The following is a 27,031-nucleotide window of genomic DNA, read 5'->3' on the forward strand; positions in this document are numbered from 1 at the left end:
GTTTAAAAATATAATTGAGGCAATTGTAAGGTTGTTTTTTTTTCTCACTACTGCCAGTTAACTTACTGTTCACTGGGGGTAGGTTGATTTCACTCTTATGATACATTTCAGGAAAGTTGGAAATTTGCTTATTTAAACTGAGAGACTGAAGGGATAAACTGACAGTGGCCAGACCCTATACAAACACCCAACCTGAAACCCGCTGTTCACTTCAGTTCAGTTCAGTCGCTTAGTCGTGTCTGACTCTTTGCAACCCCATGAATCGCAGCACGCCAGGCCTCCCTGTCCATCACAAACTCCCAGAGTTTACTCAAACTCATGCCCGTTCAGTCGGTGATGCCATCCAGCCATCTCATCCTCTGTTGTCCCCTTCTCCTCCTGCCCCCAATCCCTCCCAGCATCAGGGTCTTTTCCATTGAGTCAACTCTTCGCATGAGGTGGCCAAAGTACTGGAGTTTCAGCTTCAGCATCAGTCCTTCCAATGAACACCCAGGACTGATCCCCTTCAGGATGGACTAGTTGGATCTCCTTGCAGTCCAAGGGACTCTCAAGAGTCTTCTCCAACACCACAGTTCAAAATCATCAATTTTTCGAAACTCGTTGTAGCCACTCCCAAAGGCCGGTGTGCTCAACATCAGCTTGGAGTCACACTGCCACCTCCAGCAACAATCTCTGTGATAAATGGCCCCAACAGTCAGAAGGTGACCAGTAACTGACGGTTCCCCTAATTTTCATCCCTGTTTCCAATTCAGGGTCAACCAGAGAAAGCCAGTGTGCGCTCCTGACCAACCATCAGACCCCAGGTTTCTAATCAGTCACCTCCAGCTTCCCTGAAGCCTCCATCAGGACACACCTGGGTCTCCCCTTTTCTCCACTAAGAAGCCCCCTCCCCCGGCTCCTCTGCGTCTCTGCCAATCACACTGGTGGTAGCCGACTCCCTTGCTACATCAGACTCTGAAGAACTAGGCTTTGCTTGTCACCAGTGGTTGGTCTTTACTTCTATAAACGTAAGACAAAAACGAACTGCCAGACTATCTTGAGGTGGCCCTGACCCCTGCAGCATCTCCCTGGCATCAGTGGACACCACAGAGTCCCTCTCCAGTGGCCCTCTCGGGGCCCTCAGCCCCGGCCCCCTCCCAGGAGGTGCTCCCCAGGGGCGCGGGGCCCTCCCAGGAGCACGCAGTGAGGCCTGGTGGCCACCAGCTGTCCCCCGGACACTTGGGCAGTCCCCACTTGGATGCCATTCTTCAGGGGCTCCTAGGGGACATTATCTGCTCTTCCATGTCGTCAAATACTCTTGGTACTGGCAACTGACATGACAAGGAGTCTTTTGCAAGAGCTCAGAAGAGATGTTTACTTTTGTAAATCATCTATCGAGCCAGCGTTTCTGGTTATGAACCCCCAACACCTGGAGATCACAGACCTTAGGGTGTACTGGCTTCAACCCAGATGAACACTTGGCTGACCCCAAGTTCTCTTCTCTAAACTGACTGAAAGATGAGGTCTAGGGCCCCAGTAAAGCTGGAGACAAAAATCTCCAAATATTTAGGAACTGATGACGAGCTAGGTCAGAACGAGTCTGGCATTGTCAATCTCAATTATCTTAGGAAAGACTGTATCACGAGAGTTAAACTGCAAATTAAACAAGCCGAATATTTGCATCTCGGTAGGCTGTAAAGGGCAAGAGCTCATTTTGGTTTCCATCAGCTCCGCTTCTTCAGTAAGTACTCTGTAGAAACAAATCAACACTCTACACCTGTGCAGCTCAGCAAACACACTCCACACTTGAGCAAGGGTCTCTTGCCTACTTGAGCAGGAGCGAAGTAAACCATTTATTCTATGGGAAGAGGGAGAAAAGAAATCTGCCTTAGGTTTTCAGTAAAATTCACAGAAGCACAGAATTCTGAAGTCAGGAAGAATGTGCAGGGCATCCAACCCAATTTCTCTACTTCTATTTATTCCTTGGGTCACTGGTCTTACTAAGATGCTCCCTTAAAGCAGGATTCCAAAGGCAAGAAAGTTTGGGTTACTAAAAACTTTGGTATTTCTTCCCCTGTGTAGTCTACCATGCACAACACATTAGAGTAATGGTATTTCTAGAAAACCCTACAGTAAAGGAAGTCTGTTTCCCTTTCATCAGAGCGCAAAGTATTGGGGAAGTATGACCCATCCCTTGGGGAACATGGACTTAAGTCTGGTCTCCCCATCTATAAGCAGTTGTCATTCAGCTGTGCCCGACTCCTTCTGACCCCACGGACTGCAGCATATCACTATTCCCTGTCCTTCACCATCTCCTGGAGTTTGCTCAAACTCATGTCCATTGAGTTGCTGATGCCATCCAATCACCTCATCCTGTGTCATCTCCTTCTCCTCCTGCCCTCAACCTTTCCCACAATCAGGGTCTTTTTCCAGTGAGTCACGCATCAGGAGGCCAAATTATTGGAGCTCCAGCTTCAGCATCAGTCCTTCCAATGAATATTAAAGGTTGATTTCCTTTAGGATTGACTGATCTCTTTGCAGTCCAAGGGACTCAAAAGTCTTCTCCAGCACCATAATTCTAAGCCATCAATTCTTCAGCACTCAGCCTTCTTTATGGCTCAGCTCTCACATCCATACATGACTACTGGAAAAACCATAGTTTGACTACATGGACCGTTGTTGTGATTGATGTCTCTGCTTTTTAATATGCTATCTAGGTTTGTCATAGCTTTTCTTCCAAGGAGCAAGTCTTCTTTTAAAATTTCATGGCTGCAGTTACTGTCTGCAGTGATTTTGGAGCCCAAGAAAATAAAATCTGTCATTGTTTCTACTTTTTCCCCTTCTACTTGCCATAAAGAGAAGGCAACTGGATCAGTGGTTTGAGACACTGTGATGGAGCCAGACTTTATCATCCAAGTTTCCCCATTTTGGGGAATCCTGGGGGTGGGGGCTACTGTTGCACACGTAGTGAAAAACGTTGCATAACCCCGGGGCTCAGCAAGTGCCTGAACACATCAGAGCTAAGCAGCATGGGGGCTACCTGAATTTCAGATCAATCAACTCAAGGCAGACATCCCACACGGCCAAGACGCTGTCCTCAGAGACAGCTGAGATTTAATAAATTCCTCAGGCTTATCTCACCTCAAGATAAACTCAGTAAGTTCTCTGCTATAGTTTTCTTCTAATTTCCCACAGAGCTTCTACTTGGCCTCAAGAGCAAAGTTTCAAAAACAAGTCTGCTGAATGGATAAGAAAGCACTGTGTACATATACACAATGGAATATTACTCAGCCATTAAAAAGAATACATTTGAATCAGTTCTAATGAGGTGGATGAAACTGGAGCCTATAATACAGAGTGAAGTAAGCCAGGAAGAAAAACACCAATACAGTATACTAATGCATATATATGGAACTTAGAAAGGTGGTTAACGATAACCCTATATACGAGACAGCAAAAGAGACACAGATGTATAGAACAGTCCTTTGGACTCTGTGGGAGAGGGCGAGGGTGGGATGATTTGGGAGAATGGCATTGAAACATGTATATTATCATATGTGAACCGAATTGCCAGTCCAGGTTCAATGTGTGAGGCAGGGTGCTCGGGGCTGGTGCACTGGGATGACCCAGAGGGATGGGATGGGTAGGGAGGTGGGAGGGGGGGTTCAGCATGGGGAACACATGTACACCCGTGGTGATCCATGTCAATGTATGGCAAAAACCACTACAATATTGTAAAGTAACTAGCCTCCAATTAGAATAAATTTATATTAAAAAATAAAAATAAAAAAATAAATTTTAGCATAGATTACATAAAAAATAAAGATTATTTTTAAAAAAAAACACAAGTCTGGGAACTGCACTGAAAATTCCCATCCTCGTGCAAGGGAAATGCCAGGAGAGAGGCTTTCACATTCTCTAAAGCACAGAGAATGCACACTCTAGGGAGCGAGGTGATGTGGAGGGCAGGAAACCCAGGAGATGGAAACCAGAAGGGAGGTAACTATTTTCACCCAGGACTCGGTTTCCTGCCAGGGTTCTGCTTCCAGGCTGGTGTACCTGCTATCGCCTGAAGCTACGGTTCCAACAGGAACTTCGAGTAAGACTTCAGAAACAAGCCTCTTCTTCATGTGGATGGTTGCATGTTCTTCAGTGCATCGAGCAATGGCTTCTAAGATAAGCAGAGAAGCAAATCCACGCAGACCAGCTCCTTCATGACGCCTGGGTGAGTAACCGTTCGATCTTCTGACAGCTCTAGAGGAGGAGCTCTGGGCCGGGTGAGCATGCCTGCTGGGGGCCAGGGAGGCCCACCTACACTGCCTCTCTTTTCTCCGGAGATGACTAAGTGCAAGTGGCTCAGAGCTCATTACAGGCGGATGATTAAGAAACACCCGACTGAGAAGCTGGGAATTAAAATTAGGTCTATTCATTAATGTGATCCAGAAACCTTCGATTCTACTTCAGCATTGTTTTTTTGTTTTTGTCTATGAAATCCAGAAATCATTTCAATCTCTCAAAGCTTCAATTTTCTTCTGAAAGAAAAGTCAAAAGGTATCTACTTCATAATGGAGTCTGGAGATTCAGCTGTGCATTCTTGGAACATCTGCCATCTCCACGAGGCAACTGTGTATCTCCAATGAGTTTTGGGCTCCAAAATCACTGCAGATGGTGATTGCAGTCATGAAATTAAAAGACGCTTACTCCTTGGAAGCAAAGTTATGACCAACCTAGATAGCATATTAAAAAGCAGAGACATTACTTTGCCAACAGAGGTCCGTCTAGTCAAGACTATGGTTTTTCCAGTGGTCAGGTATGGATGTGAGAGTTGGACTGTGAAGAAAGCTGAGCGCCTAGGAATTGATGCTTTTGAACTGTGGTGTTGGAGAAGAATCTTCAGAGTCCCTTGGACTGCAAGGAAATCCAACCAGTCCATCCTAAAGGAGATCAGTCCTGGATGTTCATTGGAAGGACAGATGGTGAAGCTGAAACTCCAGTACTTTGGCCACCTGATGCGAAGAGTTGACTCACTGGAAAAGACCCAGATGCTGGGAGGGATTGGGGGCAGGAGGAGAAGGGGACAACAGAGGATGAGATGGCTGGATGGCATCACCGACCCGATGGACATGAGTTTGAATAAGCTCCAGTGATGGACAGGGAGGCCTGGCGTGCTGCGATTCATGGGGTCGCAAAGAGTCGAACACAACTGAGTGACTGAACTGAATGAATTTTGGGGGCCGGGATAAGGGAGCTAAATTGACTCCCTATTCTCTTAACACTACTAGGAAAAGAATACTGTATGCCAGAATAAAAACAGAATGCATCCTTTTCAAGATGAGGTTTTAAAAGGAAAGGGATTTGTCAAGTATCCTCACTTTGAAAATAAATCACTTCTGGAGACACCAACTCACAATGAATGGCCCCAAAGCTGACAAGGAGCCGGGCTGGTGGAGAAGGTAATTCCACTCCTACATGTGGCCCTCAGTTCATGACAGAGCCTGGTCCTGAGGCTCTTGGGCCCTCAGCTCATGATAGAGCCTGGTTCTGAGGGTCTTGGGCCCTTGATTTCAGGGGAGGGGAGGAGGGAGCTTGTTTCTGATCAGGTCTCCTTGCTACCTGATTTAAGTGGTGAAGATACAAGGAATATAAACTTGAAGCTCACAAACTTTCACAATAAAACAAAACCTATTTTGATTCTCATACAAAATTCAGGTTAGCTTTGTATGACTATTACTATTTAAAGCAGAGGTTTATAGTTCTATGATTATTTAGAAATTAATGATTAGAATTTGTTAGAGATTAAAAAAAAAGAATTTGTTAGAGATGACAGTGGTTTTTGGTTCTGTCTCTTAAAGCCTGAGTGACCATATATATCTATTTTTTATCTCTGGAAAAACCACATGGGTGGCTCTGTAAATGTGCATGGGAACAGTATTCTCAGATGAGCCTCCTGTGACCCTCAGCCCTTGCCTCCCTCCCAAGGTCAGAGGGAATTCCAGGGCACAGCACAGAGGTGCACCAAGTCTCATTAGTAGTAATAACAATTAACAGTTATATTAGCACTTGTAGTGGAACTGCTCAAGACCTGGTTTTATTAAGTTTGTTACAAAGTAAAAAAGAAAGGTGTCAATGTATTTAGCACCTCAGATCTTGTAGGTGCTAGCTGAACCACCTTGAATTGGTTTTCTTTAAAAAAGCAAGGAGAAATAAAAACAAAAACTCAAATCAACTCAATAGGAAAATAGCACAACTCAGACCTCTCAGAAAGAACAATGATAATAAAGGTCTCAGGTGTCAAGTAACAGTTGGCGGTAACCCAGGAGTCAAACTGGAGCCGCCATCATACTGGGTCATGCCAACAGAGAGAAACGATTTCTTCTCAAATGATACAAGACCACATCTGAATTCGGCACACAAGCAAATGATGGGTTGTTTTTTTTTTTTTTGATCTGAAAATTTTATTAAGCCATAGCTGACAACTCTTACAATGTCAAATCAAGGAAAAAAAAATTGAGATTGACCCATCTTGATAATAAAGATGGAAAATAATTTGGACAAACCACATCATTTTGAATGCAAACCACCAATGCCTTCTAGAATACCTCCTGTACAATCAAATACACAAAACACATAAGGAGAGAGGAGACAAGGGTGAGCTCATCAGAATGAAAATTGGAAACCTCAACAGATCTTGCTTGGAAAGTGAAACAAAGCAGGATGCTGAGTTAAGAAACCAACCAACTAACCATCCAACCAACAGGTGAGGAATCGGGTGCACCAAGCAGCTCGCCAGTCCCCAGGCGGGGGCGAGAACATGCAGGTGGTCTGGTTTGGTCTGGGGCCTGTGCACCTGCATTGCTCGAGTAACTGCTAGAAGAAAACAACAACAAAAAAGGAAACACCAATAGTAATAAATTCAGAAAGTGTGTCCAAATTCACAGTACTCAAATGATGCATTTAGAAACAAATGCAAAAACAATACTCCTTTGGTAAAATAATACAGTGCCTTCTCAAATGCAAACTTTTCTACGACACGAAAAAAACTGTACCTATAGTAAACAAGGTCTTAAAAGAACATAGAACACACAGGCACAAGTTATAAGAAAATCACACAATGTCAAAGAAATGAAAACCACAACCCTTCAGAGTTTCATCAGCCAGAGATAAGGAGACACACAAATGGTGAAGTTTTTGAGATGTGTGCTGTGACAAAAATCCCAGGAACCCACACTACATCTGGACACATCTTGTCTCAACCAACTTTGTTCACAACCACTGACTTGGCCGAAAGATACACGGCCCACAGGGGACAGAAGGGGTTCCTTCTTGAGAAACCTGCACACGAAGATCGTGCAACACTGCAGAGCACACTTGATAACTCAAGCCAGACTAGGCACACACTCCTTTGTCTTTCCCCACCCACTCCTTGGGGCAAATGGTGACCTGCTTCCGGGCCATTCTCAGGGGTGCCCACCAGCAGGGCACACGCGTGTGTGGCTCGTGTCTCACCCGGAACCAGGGTGCTTAGTCTCGCTTGGTCATGTGATCCCACGGACTGCAGCCCGCCAGGCTCCTCTGTCCATGTGGATTCTCCCAGCGAGACTGCTGGAGTGTGTTGCCATGCCCTCCTCCAGAGGATCTTCCCAACCCAGGAGTTAAACCCAGGTCTTCCTGGATTCTTTACTATCTGAGCCACCAGGGAAGCCCATGAATACTGGAGTGGGCAGCCTATCTCTTCTCCTGGGGAACCTTCGCGACCCAGGAGTCAAACCAGGGTCTCCTGCATTGCAGGCGAATTCTCTACCAGCTGAGCCACCAGGGAAGCCCGCTTGGAACCGGTGCTTTTGCATACTCTTATGAGAACAAACATGATTCCAAACTCATCTGCTTTTAGAGGTAAAGCTTCCAAAGGTATTATTTTAAATGCACTGGTTTACATTCAGTAGGTGGCTCATGAAAACAGGCAAAAAAAAAAAAAATTCTCTACAAAAGGCCATGTTTTGAAACCTACCTTCCAAGTCTGTAAAGTGGAATGAGGAAATGTACATTTCAGGCCTTCACACCATCAATCTGGACTGCAGGCGTTTAGAAGATTGTTCAGGCTGTCCTTTCATTTTACAGAAGGACAAACAGAGACCCAAGGTCACCCAGCAACTCTGTGGCAGAGCTGGCTCAATCCGGGGGTCGGTCTCCTGGCTTTCATCTATGATCACACACTTAGGTGTCCTCTTGGGGCACACGATAAGGAAGCAACAGCCAAGGGTGAAAACACTGCAAACGCTTGGACTTCTCCTGCCACGAGAGCTTTGACATTTTCTTGCTTTCTTGGTGTGAGTTCTTCTTAGGATACACATACATTCAGTGGGTGTACTATACTCAAAGCTGTGCCTTTGGTTTGATGAGGTTAAACCGAGTTTGAAATTGGTTTTCATGTTTGTTAATATACCGCTTCCCTCAGAGAGGTGTGGATCCTGTTATGCAGTTGGCTATTTACTGGGCTAATGTTTTTAACTTTAGAGATTCAATGAGGTATCTTAATATTCATAAATTGCTATTAATAAACACAAAGTATGTAGACTTCCGCTGCTTAAAGTACTGACTTTGGTAGTATTTAAAAGAGATTGACCAAATGAAAGCAATTTTCAAAATAAGTGAAATCGTCACCATTAACTGCAAAGACAATGCCTTACAGCGGCTACAGCCACCTGTTTCCGTCTGATTGACGAGTGGCTACCGCCTCCTTCAGGCTGGGGCAGCTGCTGCTCATCAGAGGCGAATTCCTGCCAAACATCCAGGGTGGAGGCCTTCGTCCCCGCATAGGAAAAAGGGCTTCTGGAGACTGAGCTAAGCATCATCAAATTTAGTTCATTATCTGTTACAAATATTCACTTTCTCTTCACACGTATTTGTCACTTTCATTCTAAGGATTTCTCTCCATTTTACCTCTTATTTTAATTGAAAATAAAATTTTCAACAGAAAGGGAAATACTATTTTAGGATTTGTTATCTCGAAGAACTCTCCTTTGTATAAAATTGATAATACAAAATGAAAAAAAAATTACTTCTAAAGGATGAGTTTTTCCCAATCAGAAAAAGTACAAACTGTCCAGCAAAAAAAACACCTTCTACCATATCCTTTTTATTTCTTGCAGCAAAACATACTGCCACCAAATAAGTCATTACAAACATACTATTTTTCTAAATAAATAATAAAATGGTATAACTCACCAGATCATAGTAACAGAATGATATCTATGAACACTATCAAAGCAAGATAAATAATTAACTCTTGGACAATGAAACAAGGAAACTGCCTTTAAATTATTTAGAAATAGGCTCTAACCATTATTGCACAACTGAGAGTAAGCACAGAAACATTGTATTAAGCTACACAAACTCATATAAAAGAATTCTATAATTCTGAGCACATAGCTAAATTCTTTCTGGAAAAATTTACCCACCAAAGAATCAGGTTCAATATTTTAAAATATGGGAAACTCTGGTAATAACGGGGAGACGGCCTTCACCATATTTAAAACCTCACCTGTGTTTCTTCGGGGTCTGGAGAAAATGGTAAGGGGATGTCATCTTTCATTGGGCCTGTTTCCTTCCTAACTTTTAAACTAAAACAGAAGATTAAAGACAATTTTTTTTTAATACGTTTCTACAGTATCTTCCACTTGTTTCTTTTAAAAACAAAATCTAAATTTAGGACCCTAAACCAGTAGACAGTTCTTGTGCTCCTGCCCTACTCTCACAGATACAAGTAACCAAAAACATGAACTGGGTCGTGTTGTGAGCAGGACTAAATATGGCCCAACAAGTCCCCTAGGAGAAGGAGATGGGGAAAGATAATCTCTGGATTTTTGTTGTTGCAATTAACAAGTAACAGTCAAGGAACTACAGTAAGTTCTGTAACTTTAACCATGTTCTCCCAGTGGTTTATCACCTCAGTAAACAGTCTGTACAGTTAATAAACAATTTTTTTTTCTTTCTAGAGAAGTTGGTGGGGCTCTTGTCAAAGAACTGATTATAACTCTATCTTTTCACACCCTAGCAAGTGCCTAACATCTTTTATTTTTTATTACATTCCTAATCTGTTGGAAAACATCTCTAGCCAACTGAATTTTAATACAGCCCCAAAGAGGAAAGGAGTGCTTTCAAACCAGTGCTGTCAGCATTTTTAGGAAGAAAAAGTACAGAACGGTTATCTAACGGGATAGATACTGTGTCACCTGGGGCTCCCAGATCCCACAATGAGAGCGGGAGAGGGAGGGAAGCCCCGCTTCTCGGCCTCTAGTGACCCACCCCTGCAGCCCAGAAAACTGCTGCCCCCACTACATGTGGGGAGCTTGCTCCCGAAGTTGATCAGACAGAAGGATCGCTGAGTCGACGGAATTCTGACACACTGGGAAACTAGTGGAGGCGTCACTGTAAACGCGCGCTGACGAGTGAGCGTAGCCCTTGGACTGCGCGCACACCTGCAGGAGTCCCTTCCTCCCGTCATCCTTCCCTGTCAGCTCATGAGCACATCCTTTCATATCTGGTAACAGCACCCCCAAGGAAAAAAACCCTCCTTTTATTAGTCAAACACAGTGCATTTGCCAAAATACCCTTCATTAATCAAGCACCTCGGGGGGAGGGGAGGGAATAACATCATGTGTGAATTAAACGGTGCCCCACCAAGAGAACCTGTACCTTCAGGATTTTTTGGTTGTGTTTTTCTTCAAACGTTCTTTGTGTGTGTGTTTTTTACACTAGTGGTGATGTTGGAGGAATAATAAAAGCTGGGTGTTGTGGAGGAGGAGAACGACGCACACTCCTGGCCTCGGAGAACCAGCCAGGCGGGAAGGCGGTCGACCTTCCTTCTCAAGTGCCCCCCCTGTCCTGTGGCCGACAAGCAAACCCAGCAGGACATCCACTGCCACAGCAGCCTCGCCTCCCAAGCACCACTAGGTGCCTCGCACCCTTCAGTCCCAAATGCCACTCTCCTGTATCTTACTTTTGTTTAAAAAGAAAGAAAGAAAAAAAAAGACAATAAAGGATAATAAAAACCCAAACAAGTAACGACGAAAGGTCAATGCCCTCTCCTGGGCCCGAGAGACGTTTCCAGTCCTGCCTGCATCTTCCGGTCCCCAGGGCCCTGGGGCTCCTTCAGGTCCACGGTCAGGCCTCTCTCCTGCTCACACCAGGCCCCTCACTTGAGGCGCTGAGTCACGTTGGCCAGGGCAACCGCAAAGGCCTGCACGGCGGAGAAGGGGTACTGGAAGTCCAAGATGTAGGCGCTGCCGTCGATCCTCCCGAACTGCATCACCTGCGGTGGGGTGGGGTGGGGTGGGGAGGCAGGCGCGTTAAAGGAGACCGTCAGGGCCACTCCCGACAGAGGCAGACAGCACGTCTGTGAGAGTTCTGCGGCTCTGAGAAACTCTTCAATCTAACTGTGAGTTAGTGGGAAATAAAGGCCTGGAGGACCATGTTGAACCTCGCGGTGGGGAGGCCATGAGGAAGGTTCAGAGTGTGGGGAGTTCCGTGGGTCAGAGGAAGGGGCTTCCCCGCCAAGGAAACAGAGTGGAGAAGAAAGCAGTGGAGAGAGGAATCTCCAGGCTGAGAGAGGCTGAAGAGAACCACTGCTTGTGACTGTCAGATGTCCCTGCTCAGACAGGGACCAGGAGGGCACGCTTGGGCCCCTTGTGGGCCTCTGTGTTCCGGGCACCCTGGAACCACAGGGTGATTACTGGGACCACACTGGTGATGTTGTTACATGATGTGACATTTATTTGCTCATGGTCTCTTTTCCATTTTTGTAAACTCCATGAAGAGAGGGATCTTTCCTCTGCTTTCCTCAGTGCTCTAATTTCAGCACTCAAAACAGAGGTGGGCAAACTCTTGGGGAAGGGCTGAAAATAAACATTTCAGACTTTGCAGGTCACATGGACTTTGCCACAACTATTGAACTGCTGTTGTAGGGTGAGAGCAGGCTAGACAGTACTGAAGTGGACGGATGTGGCTGTGTCTCAATAAACATTATTTGTAACATTTTTTATAGAAAGAGGCTGCAGGCTGGATGGCCCTGTGGGCCATAATTTGCCAACTCCTGGGCCCAGAAGACTGCAAGGCATATAGCAGGTACTCTATAAACATTTGTTGAGCGAATTAACAATGTTGAGATTTAAACGAGTGGTGGAAAGAGTTCCTAGAATAGTGGAGAAGGACAGTCCAGAATGACAGGCATGCAGTGGGACCACAACTCCAGGCTGGAGCAGGAAGAACTGAGAAACTATGAAAAATGCTCAAGTGCACCAAGAGGAGATGCACATTCTGCCAGAGAATCACGGGAGGACTTAATGACAGAAACACAGAGAAATAAGCAAACAGAAGCTGGGTAATCAATACGTCTAGGGTAATGAACCTACACAATAAAGGAAACAGAATGGCTCAGAGATGAGTCATATTTACTGGCACAATCAGTGGACTCAAGACTACTGATTTACCTGGGAAAGGGGGAAGGGAAAGTTCACCTGTGCTGGGGGGAGACTGGGGTGAAGAAAACAAACCCTCAAGTTGCTCAGACAGAAATAAGTACATGATGCTCCAAACTGAAAAATCAAGAGACAGAAGTAGAAACGTGCTCTTTGCCAACACATCAACAGACACCAGGAAAAGCAGACAGAACTGGAAGAGTACGCCTCTGGGAGGGTAGGTTCTGGAAGCGGGCAAGTACCTACTACTTTCCTCATGGGTCTTGTAGGAACAATTGGACTTTAAAAAATCAGGACATGGGATATTTTGGTGAGAAATAAATAAGACAGCGACAGGCACACTGAAAATGAGAGGCCTGAGTGGCCCCACCCTGAGAGACATCAGCTGTTTCCCACGGTTCCCATTGGCCTTCTGAATGATTCTCCTCGAAGGCCAAAGCCCAGAGACCTGTCGCAACCAGAAGGTTGCGTTCTGGCCGCACCCGGGGACATGGCTTCTTACCTGCCGCCCCTCCAGCTCGATCTGGAAGTTCTTTGCCGACTCCTGGGTCACCCGCCCCCCGAAGTCCAGCTGGTACACCTGGGTGGCCTCGTTCCAGAGTGGCTGCTTGTTGGCCATGACGTACACGAAGCCCTGGCTGCCCAGCCGGCCGTCCTCCTTCTCGCTGGCCTTCCTGCACTTGAACTCCTCCAGCTCGCTGGCAGCCCGCAGGCTCCTCTTGCTCTTCCAGCCCTTCTTGCTGCCCTGGCTCTGGTTCATCAGCTCATCCCCGCTGATGAACAGCTCTGGCTCGCTCTCCGAGCTGTCCTGGAACTCATTCGTCTTATTCAGCTTCTTCGACTTCAGCTGGTCCTTCTGACTCTTCACTTTCTTCTTCTCCCTCCCCAAGCGGGGGCTGGAGATGAGGGAATTAAAATCGCTCAGCGTCCGAGCCTCCTTCTTCACCTTGCCCTCGGTGATGGCCTGAACACTGCCCTCCTCTGCCCGGCTGTCCAACCGCTTTCGGTTCTTCTTCCCGAATTTCTCTGTCCGCTGGGGGACCGGGCTCTCCGTCAGGGAGAGAACTTCTTGGAAGTTGTCTGCGGTCTCCACCATCACCTCCGTCCCCAGGTGGCTTTGGAGATCAGTGGGCGGGGGGGACACCAGGGGCTTCTCCACCACCAAGTGTGTCTTGGGGGGGAGAGTGCCTTGGGGGTTCTGCACGGGTGGGCAGGCGCTGTAGGAGTTCCAGGGGTGCAAGGCAATAGGGGGCAGCTGTAAACTGGAGCAGGCGCTGCTTCCTGGGTACATGGGAGGCAGGGTACAGTAGGCCAGGCTGGGCGGGTAGGCCGGCTGCAGAACCACGGAGGACTCCGGCTGGGCAAACTGCGCTGGGGCCAGGGCGTCTTTTGGGGAGCAGGGAGCCTGCACCCCCGGCAGCGGGGAGGTGCTGTAGCCAGCCGGGTAGGGCACCCCCATCCCATAGCCAGGCTGGAAAGTGGCAGTAGGGCTGGCGGGAGCCTTGGGGGAGGCGAAGGGCACTCGGGACACGTCCAGGTGCTGGCTCGGACCTACCATCAGAGGGGGCAGCTTCAGGGGGTTGGGCACCACGCTCGGGGCTGTCCTTTCCTGAGGGACCCACACGTCCTCCCCCAGCACGGTGTCCCACTGGTAGGGGGGCGGCCGCTTAATGGCCACGGCTGCCTCTCCCAGCGCCGTGTGCCTCGGTGGCTTGTCGGCTGGACAGTGCTGGGCCAGCGCCTCGTCCTCCGTGAAGGCCGAGTTCACGTAGTCGGCGCGCTCGCGGGCGCCTTCAACCGCGCCCAGGAGGCTGTAGGACGACTGGGAGCTCAGCGGGGAAGTGCTGGCCGCGTGTGCCAGGCCGGCGCCAGGTTGCGCCCCCGGCTCCGGCCGGCCCGCTGCGCCCCCCGCGCCGCTGCACTGGCTGCAGGTGTAGAGCGCAGGCGGCGGCCGCGCAGGGAAGGGCGCTGCGCCCTTGGGCTTGGGCGGGTGCGGCGGCGGCCGCGGGGGCTCGCCAAGCTGCGCCGCCCTGAGCGCCACCTCGCGGTTGTTCCTGCGCAGCGTGGCGTGGATGAGGCCGCCGTCAGGCCTCTGTCCCGCGCCCCGGCTGGGGACCACCGGGCCGGCGAGGTCGGGGTAGGGCGGCGGGTCCCCCGGGGGGATGGAGTAGCGCGGGACCGTCAGGCGGTTCAGGGTGGCGCTGGTGCAGGGCTGTGGGACCTTCTTCTCGGTGGCCGTGAGCCTCAGCGTGGCCGAGCTGCCCGGGCCGGGCAGCGTGTAGGTGTTCTGCGAGCAGAGCATCCGCGTCCGGGGCCGGCACACCTCCTCCACGTTGCCGCTGCTGTCGAAGGTGGTGATCCGCTCGTAGCCCAGGGGCGGCTGGTAGTGCGCCGCTGTGGGGTACGGAGAGAAGTCGCCCTTCTTCAGGCACGTGTCCACCGGGGGCTGCGGGGGCGGCAGCGGGGGCGGCGGCGCCGCCGTGGTGGGGGCGGCGGGGATGGTCCCGGGGTAGGGGGGCGGGGGGTTCATCTTGGCCACCTGGACCTCCTGGGGGGCACTGAACACCACCGCGTCCCCCTCAGTGGCCAACTGGGGCACTGGCCGCAGGGCCTTGGTTGGCTTCTGCAGATGCTCGTGGTCTCGGTCGCTGTGGTCCAGTATGGACAGCTGGATGGCCCCCTGGGCTGGCGGCGGCAGGGAGAGCTGAGGCGGGTTGGGGAGGCCGCGGCCCATCTCCACCCCTCCGAAGATCACCTGGCCTGGGCTGGAGTAGCGGCTGGACACGGGGTACTGGCCGGACACGGGGTACTGGGCGGCACTGTCACTTGCGTGCTCGGCGCCGCCCACGGCTGTGGTCTGATTGGTCAGCACGTCCAGCTGCACATTCTGGTTGGCCAGCAGGGACTGTACCAGCCCAATGCTCTGCGTGGGGGACATGGCTTGAGCCGAGCTGTGGATGGGGGCGATGGGGATGTTCACGGTACAGGGCGGGTTGTTTTCGGGTACACCAGATGCTCCTGTCACTGGAAGGCAATTAGGGAGATGAGCTGCTTACAAAACAGTGCCATGAAACTGGGTCAGCACAATTCACCCAGTCCTCCTGCATACCAAATGGAATGGCTACAGAGGAAGGTGTGTTTGCTTAAGTAAAGCCAGACAGTTCACAAAAGTTATGCAGAACTTCTCTAATGTTTCTAGAAGGTCACGCAGGATGACCCTGATGGGTTCTTCATAAGCTTAGGGCATTGCCAGAGCTTTTCAATAAATACCATGTACCTGAATGGCACCAGGGCAAATAAAGTATTTAAAGATGCTGATTACTCCTGATCTTGATAAAAGGGCCCACCCTTGTGCAGGAAGCGGGCAGTGGTACAGTGTCAAAGTTCACTGAAGACTCAATGCCTAGGCTTCAGGGTAGATTTCTCCAGAGTTATGGGCTGGTCAGTGTAGGACCTGTCCTGCAGCACATGGTGTCTGGTATTTGTATATAAATTAAGTTTCTGTAAACAGAACCATGTGAAATGCAGCAGAAAAGACCACTGAAAAGACTCTTCCAGCAAATCTGCATGTGAGGGGAAGGGTCATTTCCTAATTTATCTGCTTTTTAGCATTTCAAACAGTTTGTAAGGTGAGCCACACTGAGTAAACCCTGTACACGTGTCTTACTTGTACAGATCGTGCATCTGCACGATGACCGGCAGAGCACATGGAGTGCTCGGGCCCCCGTCTGAGTGACCCTGTCTGAAGTGCTCACTGACTGTGCCACGCTGGTCCTGCAGGCCTGTGAGCGCTGCTAGTGTGTGAGCAGGAAACAGAACTTAAGCAGCTTATCGCAGAGGCGGGCTGACCTTTCACCAGGACTGTAGCATGAAGCCAGCTGGTTCATGAAAAGCCAAGCCTGCTCTCAGCTCCTGTAGCAGACTCTCCCCGCCCCTGGGTGCTCCAGTGAGACGGCACGACCTCCTGGCTGCCCGAACCCAGGCCCCATCTCAAAACTACTCTTTCTATTCAGCTTCCTCTTCCAGATGCTCTCCCCTCTGCATGGAACTCTGAGGGCAGGTGTCTTCCCCGCTGAAGGAGGGTCTCTGTCACGTCCTGAGCACTGAGTGTAAGCCCCTCATCCACAGGGAACCGCAGACAATTATGACCACAGCTGAGTGTCGGACGGAGCTCTATCTGTCACCTTCCAGGAGAACGGAGGCCAACACGGGGAAAGTGTAAAAGACACTCCTATATCCGAGGCTGTGAACAGCAGGACTTGGGCTATATGCTCAAATGTGTGCAGCCTCACCAAATGGCAGGCTCCTGTGGTTGGTTCCAATGCCGTGCCCATCAGGACTGCGTGAGTTGATAGCATCTGCTCCCCCACTCGGAGAGAGAAGCCGTCAGAGAGCCACAGGTGGCTACCATGAGCCAGCACCACTGCTTCAGAGGTAAAAACCTAGGCTGCGAGAAGTCCAGCGAGTGCCCACGTTCAGGGCCTGAGGTGGGGTCAGAGCCCCTCGCCCTGCTCCTCGTGGCGGGGGCAGAGCCCCTCTGTTCGAGAATGACCAGGGACACAAGTCTGTGAACCATGCAGGGTTCCTCTGGCTCAGAAAGCAGAGATTTTTCAGAGCCTGTATTTACATAATTGCAGGCAGGCTTTTTTGAGAACAGTCACAGATGAGTAACTGGCAGACTACTTATAAATCATTCTAATCTATTAATAATCAAAATAGGGTCCCCTGACCTGAAAGCACTTTAATTAATTTGAGATGCTACAAATATTTCAAATTTGTAAACTAGAATTTTAAAACCTTGTACCAGATTTTAACTCAGACCAGGCTTCCAGGCACAGAGCCCTGCACGGCACTTAGGAGAGAGGAAAGCTGAAATGCACAGGTTTTCCACCCTGGGGTGGGGCAGGTTTGAGAAACCTGGCTTTGCGGGCACAGGGTCGTGTCAGTGACATCATTCTCTAAGCAGGGGCTGACAGGATGAGAGCTGGCCTAGGGCCGGTGAGACTGGGCTTCATTCAGTTCTGATTTCTGAGTCCTGACTGGTCCTGTTAATAATGTCTCTTTATCCAGACATGGGACCAAGAGGAAAACCGTAAGGATAACGAGATGGTGGACGTGCTCTGTGAACACGAGGCATCACGACCCCGCAATCATCCTTGCCTGGTGGCTTCTTTCCTCCCCACACCAGCGACAGGATGTGCCCTTTCTCCTGCGATACCTCACACACCTTCCACCCTGACTGAGGAAGCTGTACCTTTTCCAAACCGTGTCAGCAGGCACACCTGACATGCTGGAATCCTCAACTACTTACCATTCTGTCCTCCCACCGTTAACAGAGGGTGTGGGCTCATGACAAACCAGTTGACATGTGTGAACACACCTGGCAAGTCATCTTCATCTTCACTGAAAACATTCGGGTTGAAGACAGGTAAATTAACGTAGTCCATGGAAATCTTCCGAACCTCCGGGAGATAGATGGTCATCTGCCGCGGCTGGAGATGCAGGAGGCTGGTTTTGTAGATTACTGGTGGGGAGGAGGGGGACGCACAGTCACAGAGATGCGGCAGAGGACAGCCAGGGCGCCAGCGGGGCCCCTCGCGGGAAGGGAGATAGGGCCACGGCAGCTCTGCCGTCACAAGACAGATCTCATGCAGGCAGAGCCCAGGGCCCAGGGGCAGCCCTTCCAGGCACAAGACCGCCAACCCCTAACCCGGACACAGCGTGGACGCGGGCATGACAAACAGCCGGACACAAAAAATTCTTGGTCTACACAACAGATTGCCCAATCACTCTGCCAGTGTTTTGTCTATAGAACCACACACATTTCACATGTTAAAGACACATTCTGTTTGGAATGAGCTGGGTATGATAAATTTATTTTTAAAAACCATATTTGTAATCAGAAGGATAATTTAGAGAAAATAGTTATGATAACCACAATGCTAAGCTCGGGGAATCAAATTCTGCTTTTATTCAGGACTGAATTCTTGTCTGACTTACTTTAAACATCAGGATAGAGACTTACAGGAAACTGCCACATGCTTTCTATAGAAGGGCCGAGTAAACGTGAGCAGGCAGAGCTACTCACTTGAGTTGGGTACAGAGAGAGCCAGAAGCTCTGGGTTCCTGCCCGGCTCTGTCCTCCCCTGGTTCCATTTTCTCCAATGTCTCAATCTTCCAACAGACATGACATTTAACTGGTCCTCGAAAAAGTCTATAAAAATTTACCACTAAGAACTGCACTAACAGTCAGCCAACTTGTTCTTATAGCCTCTAATGCTCTCTTCTTGACTTTTCTCAGAAGTATCTTTTGCCTCAAGAACCTAAAGACACTGGTACCAAAATCTGCCCACAGTATAAGGCCAGAAATCAAAACAACCAGAAAACCTATCAGAGCTTTTGGCTATTTTTTGTCATTTTCATCACCTAGGGTTTGTATAAAAAAAAAATGAAAGTACCACTGGCAAAAAAAAAAAGAAACCAATTTGAACAATAATTTTATTCTTCACTACATCATGGTGGCTAGAGTCAAACTTTGGAGGGAAAATACACGCTAATCTTTCGGTGTCGTGAGAGCTCACTGTTAGTTTAGGCCACTGGAGGTTGAAATTGATTCCTGAGTCTGAGTTCCGATGGGGGTGCAGTGCTTACCTGCACCGAGGTTGGTTGGCAGGAAAGCAGCCAAGCCCACGATCTTAAATTTGGTTCCCCAGATATTAGACGTGACCTGAGCGAGATAGTTGTGCTGTGGGAAAAAGGAAGAAGAATCACAATCTGTTTGCATATTTTTTTCAACCACTTAAGAAGTAAGAATACGAACGCTTTTTACTTAAAAAGCCGCTGGTGGCCACTGATGGAAACGCTCGCTCTCTGGGTGAGTCCACCGTGTCAGACCAGACGCTGCAGAGAGCGCACCGCCCTGTTTTCAGACGCTGGCTCTCGGGCTGTGGTTCTCGGGTCGGGAGCAAGGGGTGGACGGATCCCAGCGTGTCCATGCATGGGGAGGTTAGAAGGGCACAAGAGTGACTTGGGCACACTTGGTTTCACTTCTCCTTTTGCCCGGTCACTTGAATCACAAGGGTACCAAGCTCTGACTCTGTTGTTAGCCTTGATATTTCTCCTGGAAACATCAGTTGCACTGATACCCGTGTGTCCTGAGACCACCCGATCATCTGTTTCTCCATTTGATTAAATTTCAAAATATTTTAAAAGTTATCACTGTGCCCCAAACCACACAGATACATAGGCTGTGTGTGTGTGTGCATGCGCGCACACAGGTACAAAGGCAATAATAAAGATGAATAAAATCCAGCTCCTCAAGAAAATGGAACCCTCCAACACTGTTGGTAGAAACGTAACCTGGCACAGCCACTGTGAGAAACAGTATGGAGGTTCCTCAAAAAACTAAAAATTGAAATACCATATGATTCAGCAATTCCATTTGTGGGTACTGTATGAAAAGAAAACCCTCAAAACACTAATTTGAAAAGGTATGTGCACTTCTAATGTTCACAGCAGTATTATTTAAAAAAATCCAAGACATGAAGGCAACCTAACTACCCAACAATAGATAATGGATAAAGAAGCTGTGGTAAAATGTTACACACACACTAAAATATTACTCAGCCATAAAAAGAATGAAATATTAGCCATTTACTATAACATGAATAGACCTGGAGGGTATATGCTAAGTGAAATATGTCAGACAAATACTGCATGATTTCACTTATACATGAACTGCAAAAAAACAAAACAAATGAACAAACATAACAAAACAGAAACAGATTCATAGGAAACAAACAGGTGGTTGCTGGGGGATGCCAGTGGGGGGTTGGAGGGTGACGAGTGAAACAGGTGAGGGAGATTGAGAGCTACAACAAATAAATACTTTCAGGGATGAAATGTACAGCATGGAGAATATAGTCAATAATATTGTAATAACTTTGTATGGTGACAGCCAGTAAGCAGACTTATCATAGTGACCGTTTAAAAATGTATAAAAATACCAAATCACTATGTTGTATACCAGGAACTAACAATAGTATTGTAGGTCAATTATAGTTAAAAACAAAAACCTATATATACACATATGTATACACACATACACTCAGCTTATAAGCCAAGGGAGGAGATAAGGTTTGTAGTTATTCACACACAAGGGAGTCACCGAGAAAGGATAAGGGAGCATCAATAGGATGCACTGGGCTTATTGTGGCTAAGCCAGGGAAGGCAGGCTTTGGACAGAGGTGGTTTTACCTGGAAACCTGAAGACAGAAACCACGGGGAGGAGACAAGAGGTAGGCCCACTGACCGGGAGATGCAGGCAGAAAATGGCAAGAGGGCAGTCAACCGTGAGGCAGTGACCCCGGGGTGAAGGCGGCCAGGCTGGCCAGACTGTGGGGCTGCGACCGGGGCTGGGGTCCTGGGACACTGGGAGTCACTGAGGGGTCAGGAGCAGCTAGGGGGTCCTGCGGTGGATGTGAGGAAATGTCTCACGCAGAGCTGCCTTGGAGAAGGCTCTCGTGGCAGCTGCAGGGATCCCCGAGGTGGGAGGGAGGCCAAGTAGGACAAGGAGGCAGCAAGGGCCCTGAGGGGCTGCCGTCCCAGGCACGGAGATGGTCCCCAGGACTCAGCCGCCCTCACGCACGTGCAAGGAGGGAGGGCAGCGGGGCTCCGATACCTGAGTGATGTCTTCAAAGGGGAACTCCCTCCGCGCCAGGCTGGGTGAGCCGATGGACGGCTTGCGCATAGGCAAGCGAGGAGAGCGGGAGAGCTCCTGAGCAGCGCGCGACAGCTTGGGGGACTTCCGGGCCTCGATGTTGATCCTGCAGAGACCAGGCCAGGGTCAGGCACCCACCAGTGGGCCCCCCGGCCCTCCTCACTCTCGAGCAGCCCCCGTGGATGCCACACTCTCAGGGGCGGGGCCCTTAATTTAATCAAGCCCATTCCACCTGCTTTTTTGCCTTATGAATGTGAGCAAAGGACAAAATTATATGTGGAATAGTATATATTTAAAAATAAACTGCAGTTAGATCAAGTGATTCATTTGTAAGGAACTTTTACTTGAGGCTTCGCTGGTGGCTCAGATGGTAAAGAATCTGCCTGCATTGCAGGAAACCTGGGTTTGATCCCTGGGTCAGGAAGATCCCCTGGAGAAGGGAATGGCTACCCCACTCCAGTATTCTTGCCTGGAGAATTCCAGGGACAGAGAAGCCTGACAGGTCCCAGTCCATGAGGTCACAAAGAGTTGGACACAACTGAGCAACTAACACTTTCACTGGAGAATTAACTTTCACTTTCTACTAATAGTGGGCTTCCCAGGTGGCTCGGTGGTAAAGAATTCACCTGCAGTGCAGGAGACATGGGTTCAATTCATGAGTCAGGAAGATCCCCTGCAGAAGGAAATGGCAACCCACTCTAGTATTCTTGCCTGGGAAATCCCATGGATGGAGCAGTCTGGTGGGTTGCAGTCCAGGGGGTTGCAAAAGTGTTGGACGCTACTTAGAGACTAGCCACCAACAACAAATAGTGTGTTTAGAAATGTGTTCTTGCCAGGGGTTTACAAAATTAATCCTCGGGAAAATGGCAGGTGGGAAGAGTTATTTCTCACCTGAAGGCCATAACAACTTCACAGGTCCTAACACACATGATGTTTGGATTTCAACAGACTGACCTAGCATTTCACCACTATATTTAACTAAACTATCAGATCTAAAGTTTTCCTTCAGTTTCCATGGTTATGACATGGGGGACATGTATTTAATGCCAATTTGCCCCAGAGAGTACAGTATTATAAAGATGAATGTGGTAAGGTTGATAGCATTCTATGAAGGAAAAGCACTGAGCCTCACATATATGGGCTTGAGGACTTGATAAGCCATCTAAGGCTGAGGAGGATGGAGCTGGTTAAAGCTCGGTATTGAGGACAACCAGCCTGGCTGCCGGGTGGGGGGATTCACTGGGAGATGGCAGGAAGGAGGGCCGCAGCACCCAGGAACGTTAGAGGATAGTTAGAGGTGAGAGTCTTAGTGAGGATCAATGCACCCTTTAAGGAAATCGGTGTCCAGGTCAGGGAGCTGGGACGGGGAGTGCCGGTTTCTTATCTATAACAACATAGGCCCTTCCATATACTCTCAGTGTTTTGCCATTCCTTAGGACAAACTTGAGGATTATTATTTTTTTAGCTCACTACTTTCCCCCCATTACAGAATTATAGGCATGAAATTTGACATTTTCTTTAACACATTATATACACTGTAAACCTCTTCCTTACTCTTCTCAAAGTAAAACATAAACCAAGACCGAGAAAGGAGTAAGGCAGGACTGTCTGCTGTCACCCTGTTTGTTTAATTCACATACGGAGCGTCCACACTGCCATGCTGGATAAGTTATGGGCTAGAATCAAGATAGGTGGGAGAAACATCAAAAACCTCAGATATGCGGATGATACCACTCTGATGGCAGAAAGCGAAGAGGAACTAAAGAGCCTCCTGATGAGGGTGAAGGAAGAGAGTGAAAGAGCTGGCTTAAAACTAAATATTAAAAAAACTAAGATGCTGGCATCTGGCCCCAACACTTTACGGCAAATAGAAGGGGAAGGTGGAAGTGGTGACCGATTTCCTTCTTGTGGGCTCTAAAATCACTGCAGATGGTGACTGCAGCCATGAAATCAGAAGACATCTGCCTCTTGGCAGGAGAGCTATGACAAACTTAGACAGTGTGTTGAAAAGCTGAGACACTGCTCTGCCGACAGAGGTCCATAGTCAAGGCTATGGTCTTCCCAGTGGCCACATACAGCTGTGAGAGCTGGACCACCAAGGAACTGATGCCTTCAAACTGTGGTGTCGGAGAAGACTTCTGGGAGTCCCTTGGACTGCAAGGAGATCAAATCAGCCAATCTTAAGGGAAATCAACCCTGAATACTCATTGGAAGGACCGATGCTGAAGCTGAAACTCCTGTATTTTGGTCATCTGATGCAAACAGCTGACTCAGTGGAAAAGTCCCTGATGCTGGGAAAGATTGAGGGCATAAGAATAAGAAGACATTAGAGGATGAGACAGCTGGATGGTATCACCAATGCAATGGACGTGAACTTGGGCAAACTTTGGGAGATGGTGAGGGACAGGGACGCCTGGTGTGCTGCAGGCTGTGGGGTTGCAGAGTCTGACACGACTGGGCAACTGAACAACAACAATTTGAAATTCTCTAACACGTTACATACACTGTAAACCCTCTTCCTTACTCTTCTCAAAGTGGAAGATAAAACAAGCTCCCTGGCTGTGACCCCCATGGCACCCACCATTGGTGCTGACCCCTGGAAGTTCTGCGTGCTTCGCAGACCTCCTCCTGGACTCCTTTTTCTGTCGCAGAGGATGAGGGAGGCTGGAACAGCTGCAGGCAGGCCTTCTAGACGAAAGGTGGGCACGCCCGCTGCCTGTGCCCCTCAGCTCTAGGTTTCAGCAGGACTCTGGCACGGACACACACCCCCAACACACCTGAAGAGACGCGCAGCGGAAGCACGCTCCCACGCGTCCCGGTTACCTTGGGAGTTTGGGGGACTTGCTCGCTCGGGAGACTTTGGGGGACTTCTTGGCAGCCCAGTCGTCGCTCAGTTCAATGTCGCTGGAGTCGGAGCAGTTGCAGCTGTCAATCATGGTGGAAATCAAACTGTTTCCATAGATTTCATCTGGTGAGACACCAAGTAACAACGTTTAGGGGAGCGACGCCGATGAGCCCCCAGCAGCGGCTGTTACTGGAAGCCAGAGGACAGACTGACTCCACAGGCCATCATTTTCAGTCTAGAGGTTCAAACAGGAAGGAGCAGGACAGTTTTCCTTCTACATTTTCATTCTATTCCAGTTTCTAAGCAAAAGTGAGTAATTGCTTCTACTATCAGCGTGGGTATGAACTAAAATGCCTCTGGAATGTACAAAACAGCATGGCCCCGTTTACCGTGTGGAAAGCTGGAGCCCAAACAGCTGCGCAAGTCCTGTGTCACAGGACACCCCCAGCATAGGTCCGGGTCCACGCAGGCTCTCAGCAGCCCTGGAACCCAGGCCATGCGAGGGGCTTGCTGACTCAGGGCCCCCACCCCCGTCAGTGTCCCCTGTGGGCCTGCTGCTGACCCGGGACCTAGGAAGAACCTCCGTGGGCTCCAGGCCTGCTTCCAGCAATGGCTGGAAGAGGACTCCAGCAGCAGGACACTGAGCGGCAGCTGTGGACTCCATGGAGTGGCCCGTTTGGAACCCAGCCGGCCACTAGGCAAGACGCGGGGCCCCAGGCCGAAGGTGACGTGCAGGGAGCGGGCCGTCATAAAGCCACAGAATGGATGGAGTTCATGTTAGACTTTTCCCCCAAAATACCCTTCTCCTTTGCTGACCTCCTCATCCCTTGGACTCCAAGAGCATTACCTGGCAAAGTAATAAAAAGGCCAAATGAAATTATTTCTAGAATATGAGAGATCTGATCGTTCAAAAGGGCTACTTACATCTACAAGGATGAGTCTGTTCATTCAAACCAGTCTCTAGGTTTCTGAGCACATGGAGGTGACATCTGCGGACAGGGGCCGATCGGAGGCCATGGGAGGCAGAGCAGAACAGCCGGGCAGGGAGGCCACTGATGCCCGCTCTGCATCACCACCTCAGCCCTAAACTGCTGTCCAGACCAGGAAACACAACTCCTGCACCCAGCGAGCCCCAGTGCTGGGCATTCGAGCCCCATCACCTGCCCTGAGTAGTGCTTTATCTATAATTAGATAATTATAAACTATTCCTGGATCAAAGGAAGCTTGGGCACGATTCAGAAACCCCTGCGAGCCCACAGGACGCTTCCACGTGTTCCTGAGCACAGAGCCAGTCCACTGACCTGAGCAAGTTCTGCAACACACCATCCACTCAACACTGACCTACTTGTGCAAGCCAGGATTTCACCATTGCTATGGGATTCACCACTTGCTCTTTTTCTCACTACCATCTTAGTTTGTTCGGGCTGCTATTAACAATATACCACATACTGGGTGGCTTATAGACAACTGAAATTATCAAGTCTTGCAGTTTTAGAGGCTGGAAGTCCAAGGTCAGGGGGCCAGCATGGCTGGGTTCCAGTCCTGCCCTCCTCGGTGCTGTGGACTCCGGGCTTCTCATTGTGTGCTCGTGTGGCAGGAGGGGCCGGTGATCTTACTGCAGCCCTTTTTATAAGGCACTGAGCTCATGATATAAAGGCCCCACCCTCTTGAACTAAGCACCTCCTCAAGGGCCCATCTCCTAATACTACTGCCATTTCAACCAGCTGAAACCAAACTGTCAAACCAAAGTGTCAGCGAGTTATTTTTTCACAGCGAAAATGCTCAGAGCAAAGGTGTCTATGGAGTGAAGGTTATGGCAAAAATACCTCACATGGGCTTAGACAACAGAAATTTACTTTCTCAGTCTGGAGGCCGGAATTCTGGGACCAGCGTGCCAGCAGGATCAGGTTCTGGTGAGGGCGCTCTTCCTTCCTGCTGACGGTCCCTCCTCACTGTGTCCTTACAGGGCGTGTGGAGAGACCAGAGACCTCGCTCCTCCTTCCAAGGGAGGCTCCAGGGAGGACTGTGGCAGGGAGCACCTGAGTACACCCACGGAGACCAGTCTGGGGGAGCTCCTGGAAGGAAGGGCTGGCCCATCATGCTAGATCTCCATGGATGAGTGGGACATTCCTCTCGGCAGTCAGCTAGAGCAGCTAATGGTAGATGAGCGAGGGGCAGAAGTAAGATTCTAGAGGGAAATTGAACAGGCTCAAGGTTCAGAAGCTTTAACTCTCTTGTTCCCTCTGAGAGGGGCAGAGACAGCACTCCACTACCATCTTCCGACTGTCTCCATAGCACACGAGGTCCTCAGTGGACAGCTGGTAAGTCACCCGCAGGGGCAGCTGTGGCTGCCTCTTATCACAGCCCGGACCCCATGGAGCCCTACGGAGTGCTGTCACAGCCCCGGCAGAAGGAGCAGTCAGAGAAGCCTTAACTTCTAACAGAGAAATGGAGCGGCTTCAGGGATGCTCCTCGCCAGCCGAGGCCGGCTCACGTTTCATCCACAGGCCCCACCTCTGCACGGGGCGCCGCGCCCCGGGAGAGGGCCCCACCTGATCGGCCGTCTGTCCGCGGGTCCATGATGACGAACTCGGGCCGCAGCTTGCTGACGCGCCGGCCCTTGAGGATGGGCACCAGCCCGCCCAGGTGCTCCAGGTAGAGCGTGTAGCATGGGCCGCCCACCTCCGGGTCGTCCTCCGTGCGCTTCATGGTGCAGTGCAGCCGCTCGCTGCCGGCCGACGGGTAGCTGACGAAGTCCCGCATGTTGTTGGGGTCTGGAATTGGGGGCTGGAGGCAGGACACGGAAGGAAGAGCGTGTGGGCATCACCGGTGACTCTGCACTGGCTGCAGCTCAGGGACTCATGGCTCTGGGGACACATGGGACTCTCCCAGGAGCTTTTAGAGAGACCTCAGCCAGGACCCCACCTCAGACACTGGAACTGGAACCTGCGGGTAGGCCCGGGCACGGGCATGTTCTCAAAACTCCCCTGGCGACTTGAATGTGCAGCCAGG

At 49.5% G+C, this 27,031-nt stretch overlaps 1 protein-coding gene across 1 annotated transcript in view; it reads right to left on the minus strand.

Annotated features, from left to right (window-relative positions):
* Positions 1 to 8,563: 8,563 nt before the first annotated feature.
* Positions 8,564 to 27,031, minus strand: part of TULP4 (TUB like protein 4) — a 190,690-nt gene continuing 172,222 nt past the window's right edge. The window contains exons 9-15 of the mRNA XM_065931049.1: positions 26,572 to 26,806; positions 23,998 to 24,142; positions 21,136 to 21,280; positions 19,107 to 19,200; positions 17,836 to 17,979; positions 12,958 to 15,479; positions 8,564 to 11,290 (exon numbers count right to left, since the gene is read on the minus strand). Of these exons, the coding sequence (XP_065787121.1) occupies positions 11,174 to 11,290; positions 12,958 to 15,479; positions 17,836 to 17,979; positions 19,107 to 19,200; positions 21,136 to 21,280; positions 23,998 to 24,142; positions 26,572 to 26,806 (3,402 nt within the window). The 3' untranslated portion in view covers positions 8,564 to 11,173. The remainder of the gene's footprint in view (positions 11,291 to 12,957; positions 15,480 to 17,835; positions 17,980 to 19,106; positions 19,201 to 21,135; positions 21,281 to 23,997; positions 24,143 to 26,571; positions 26,807 to 27,031) is intronic.

This window comes from Muntiacus reevesi, chromosome 3 (genome assembly GCF_963930625.1).
Source record: "Muntiacus reevesi chromosome 3, mMunRee1.1, whole genome shotgun sequence".
In the NCBI taxonomy this organism is placed as follows: Eukaryota; Metazoa; Chordata; class Mammalia; order Artiodactyla; family Cervidae; genus Muntiacus; species Muntiacus reevesi.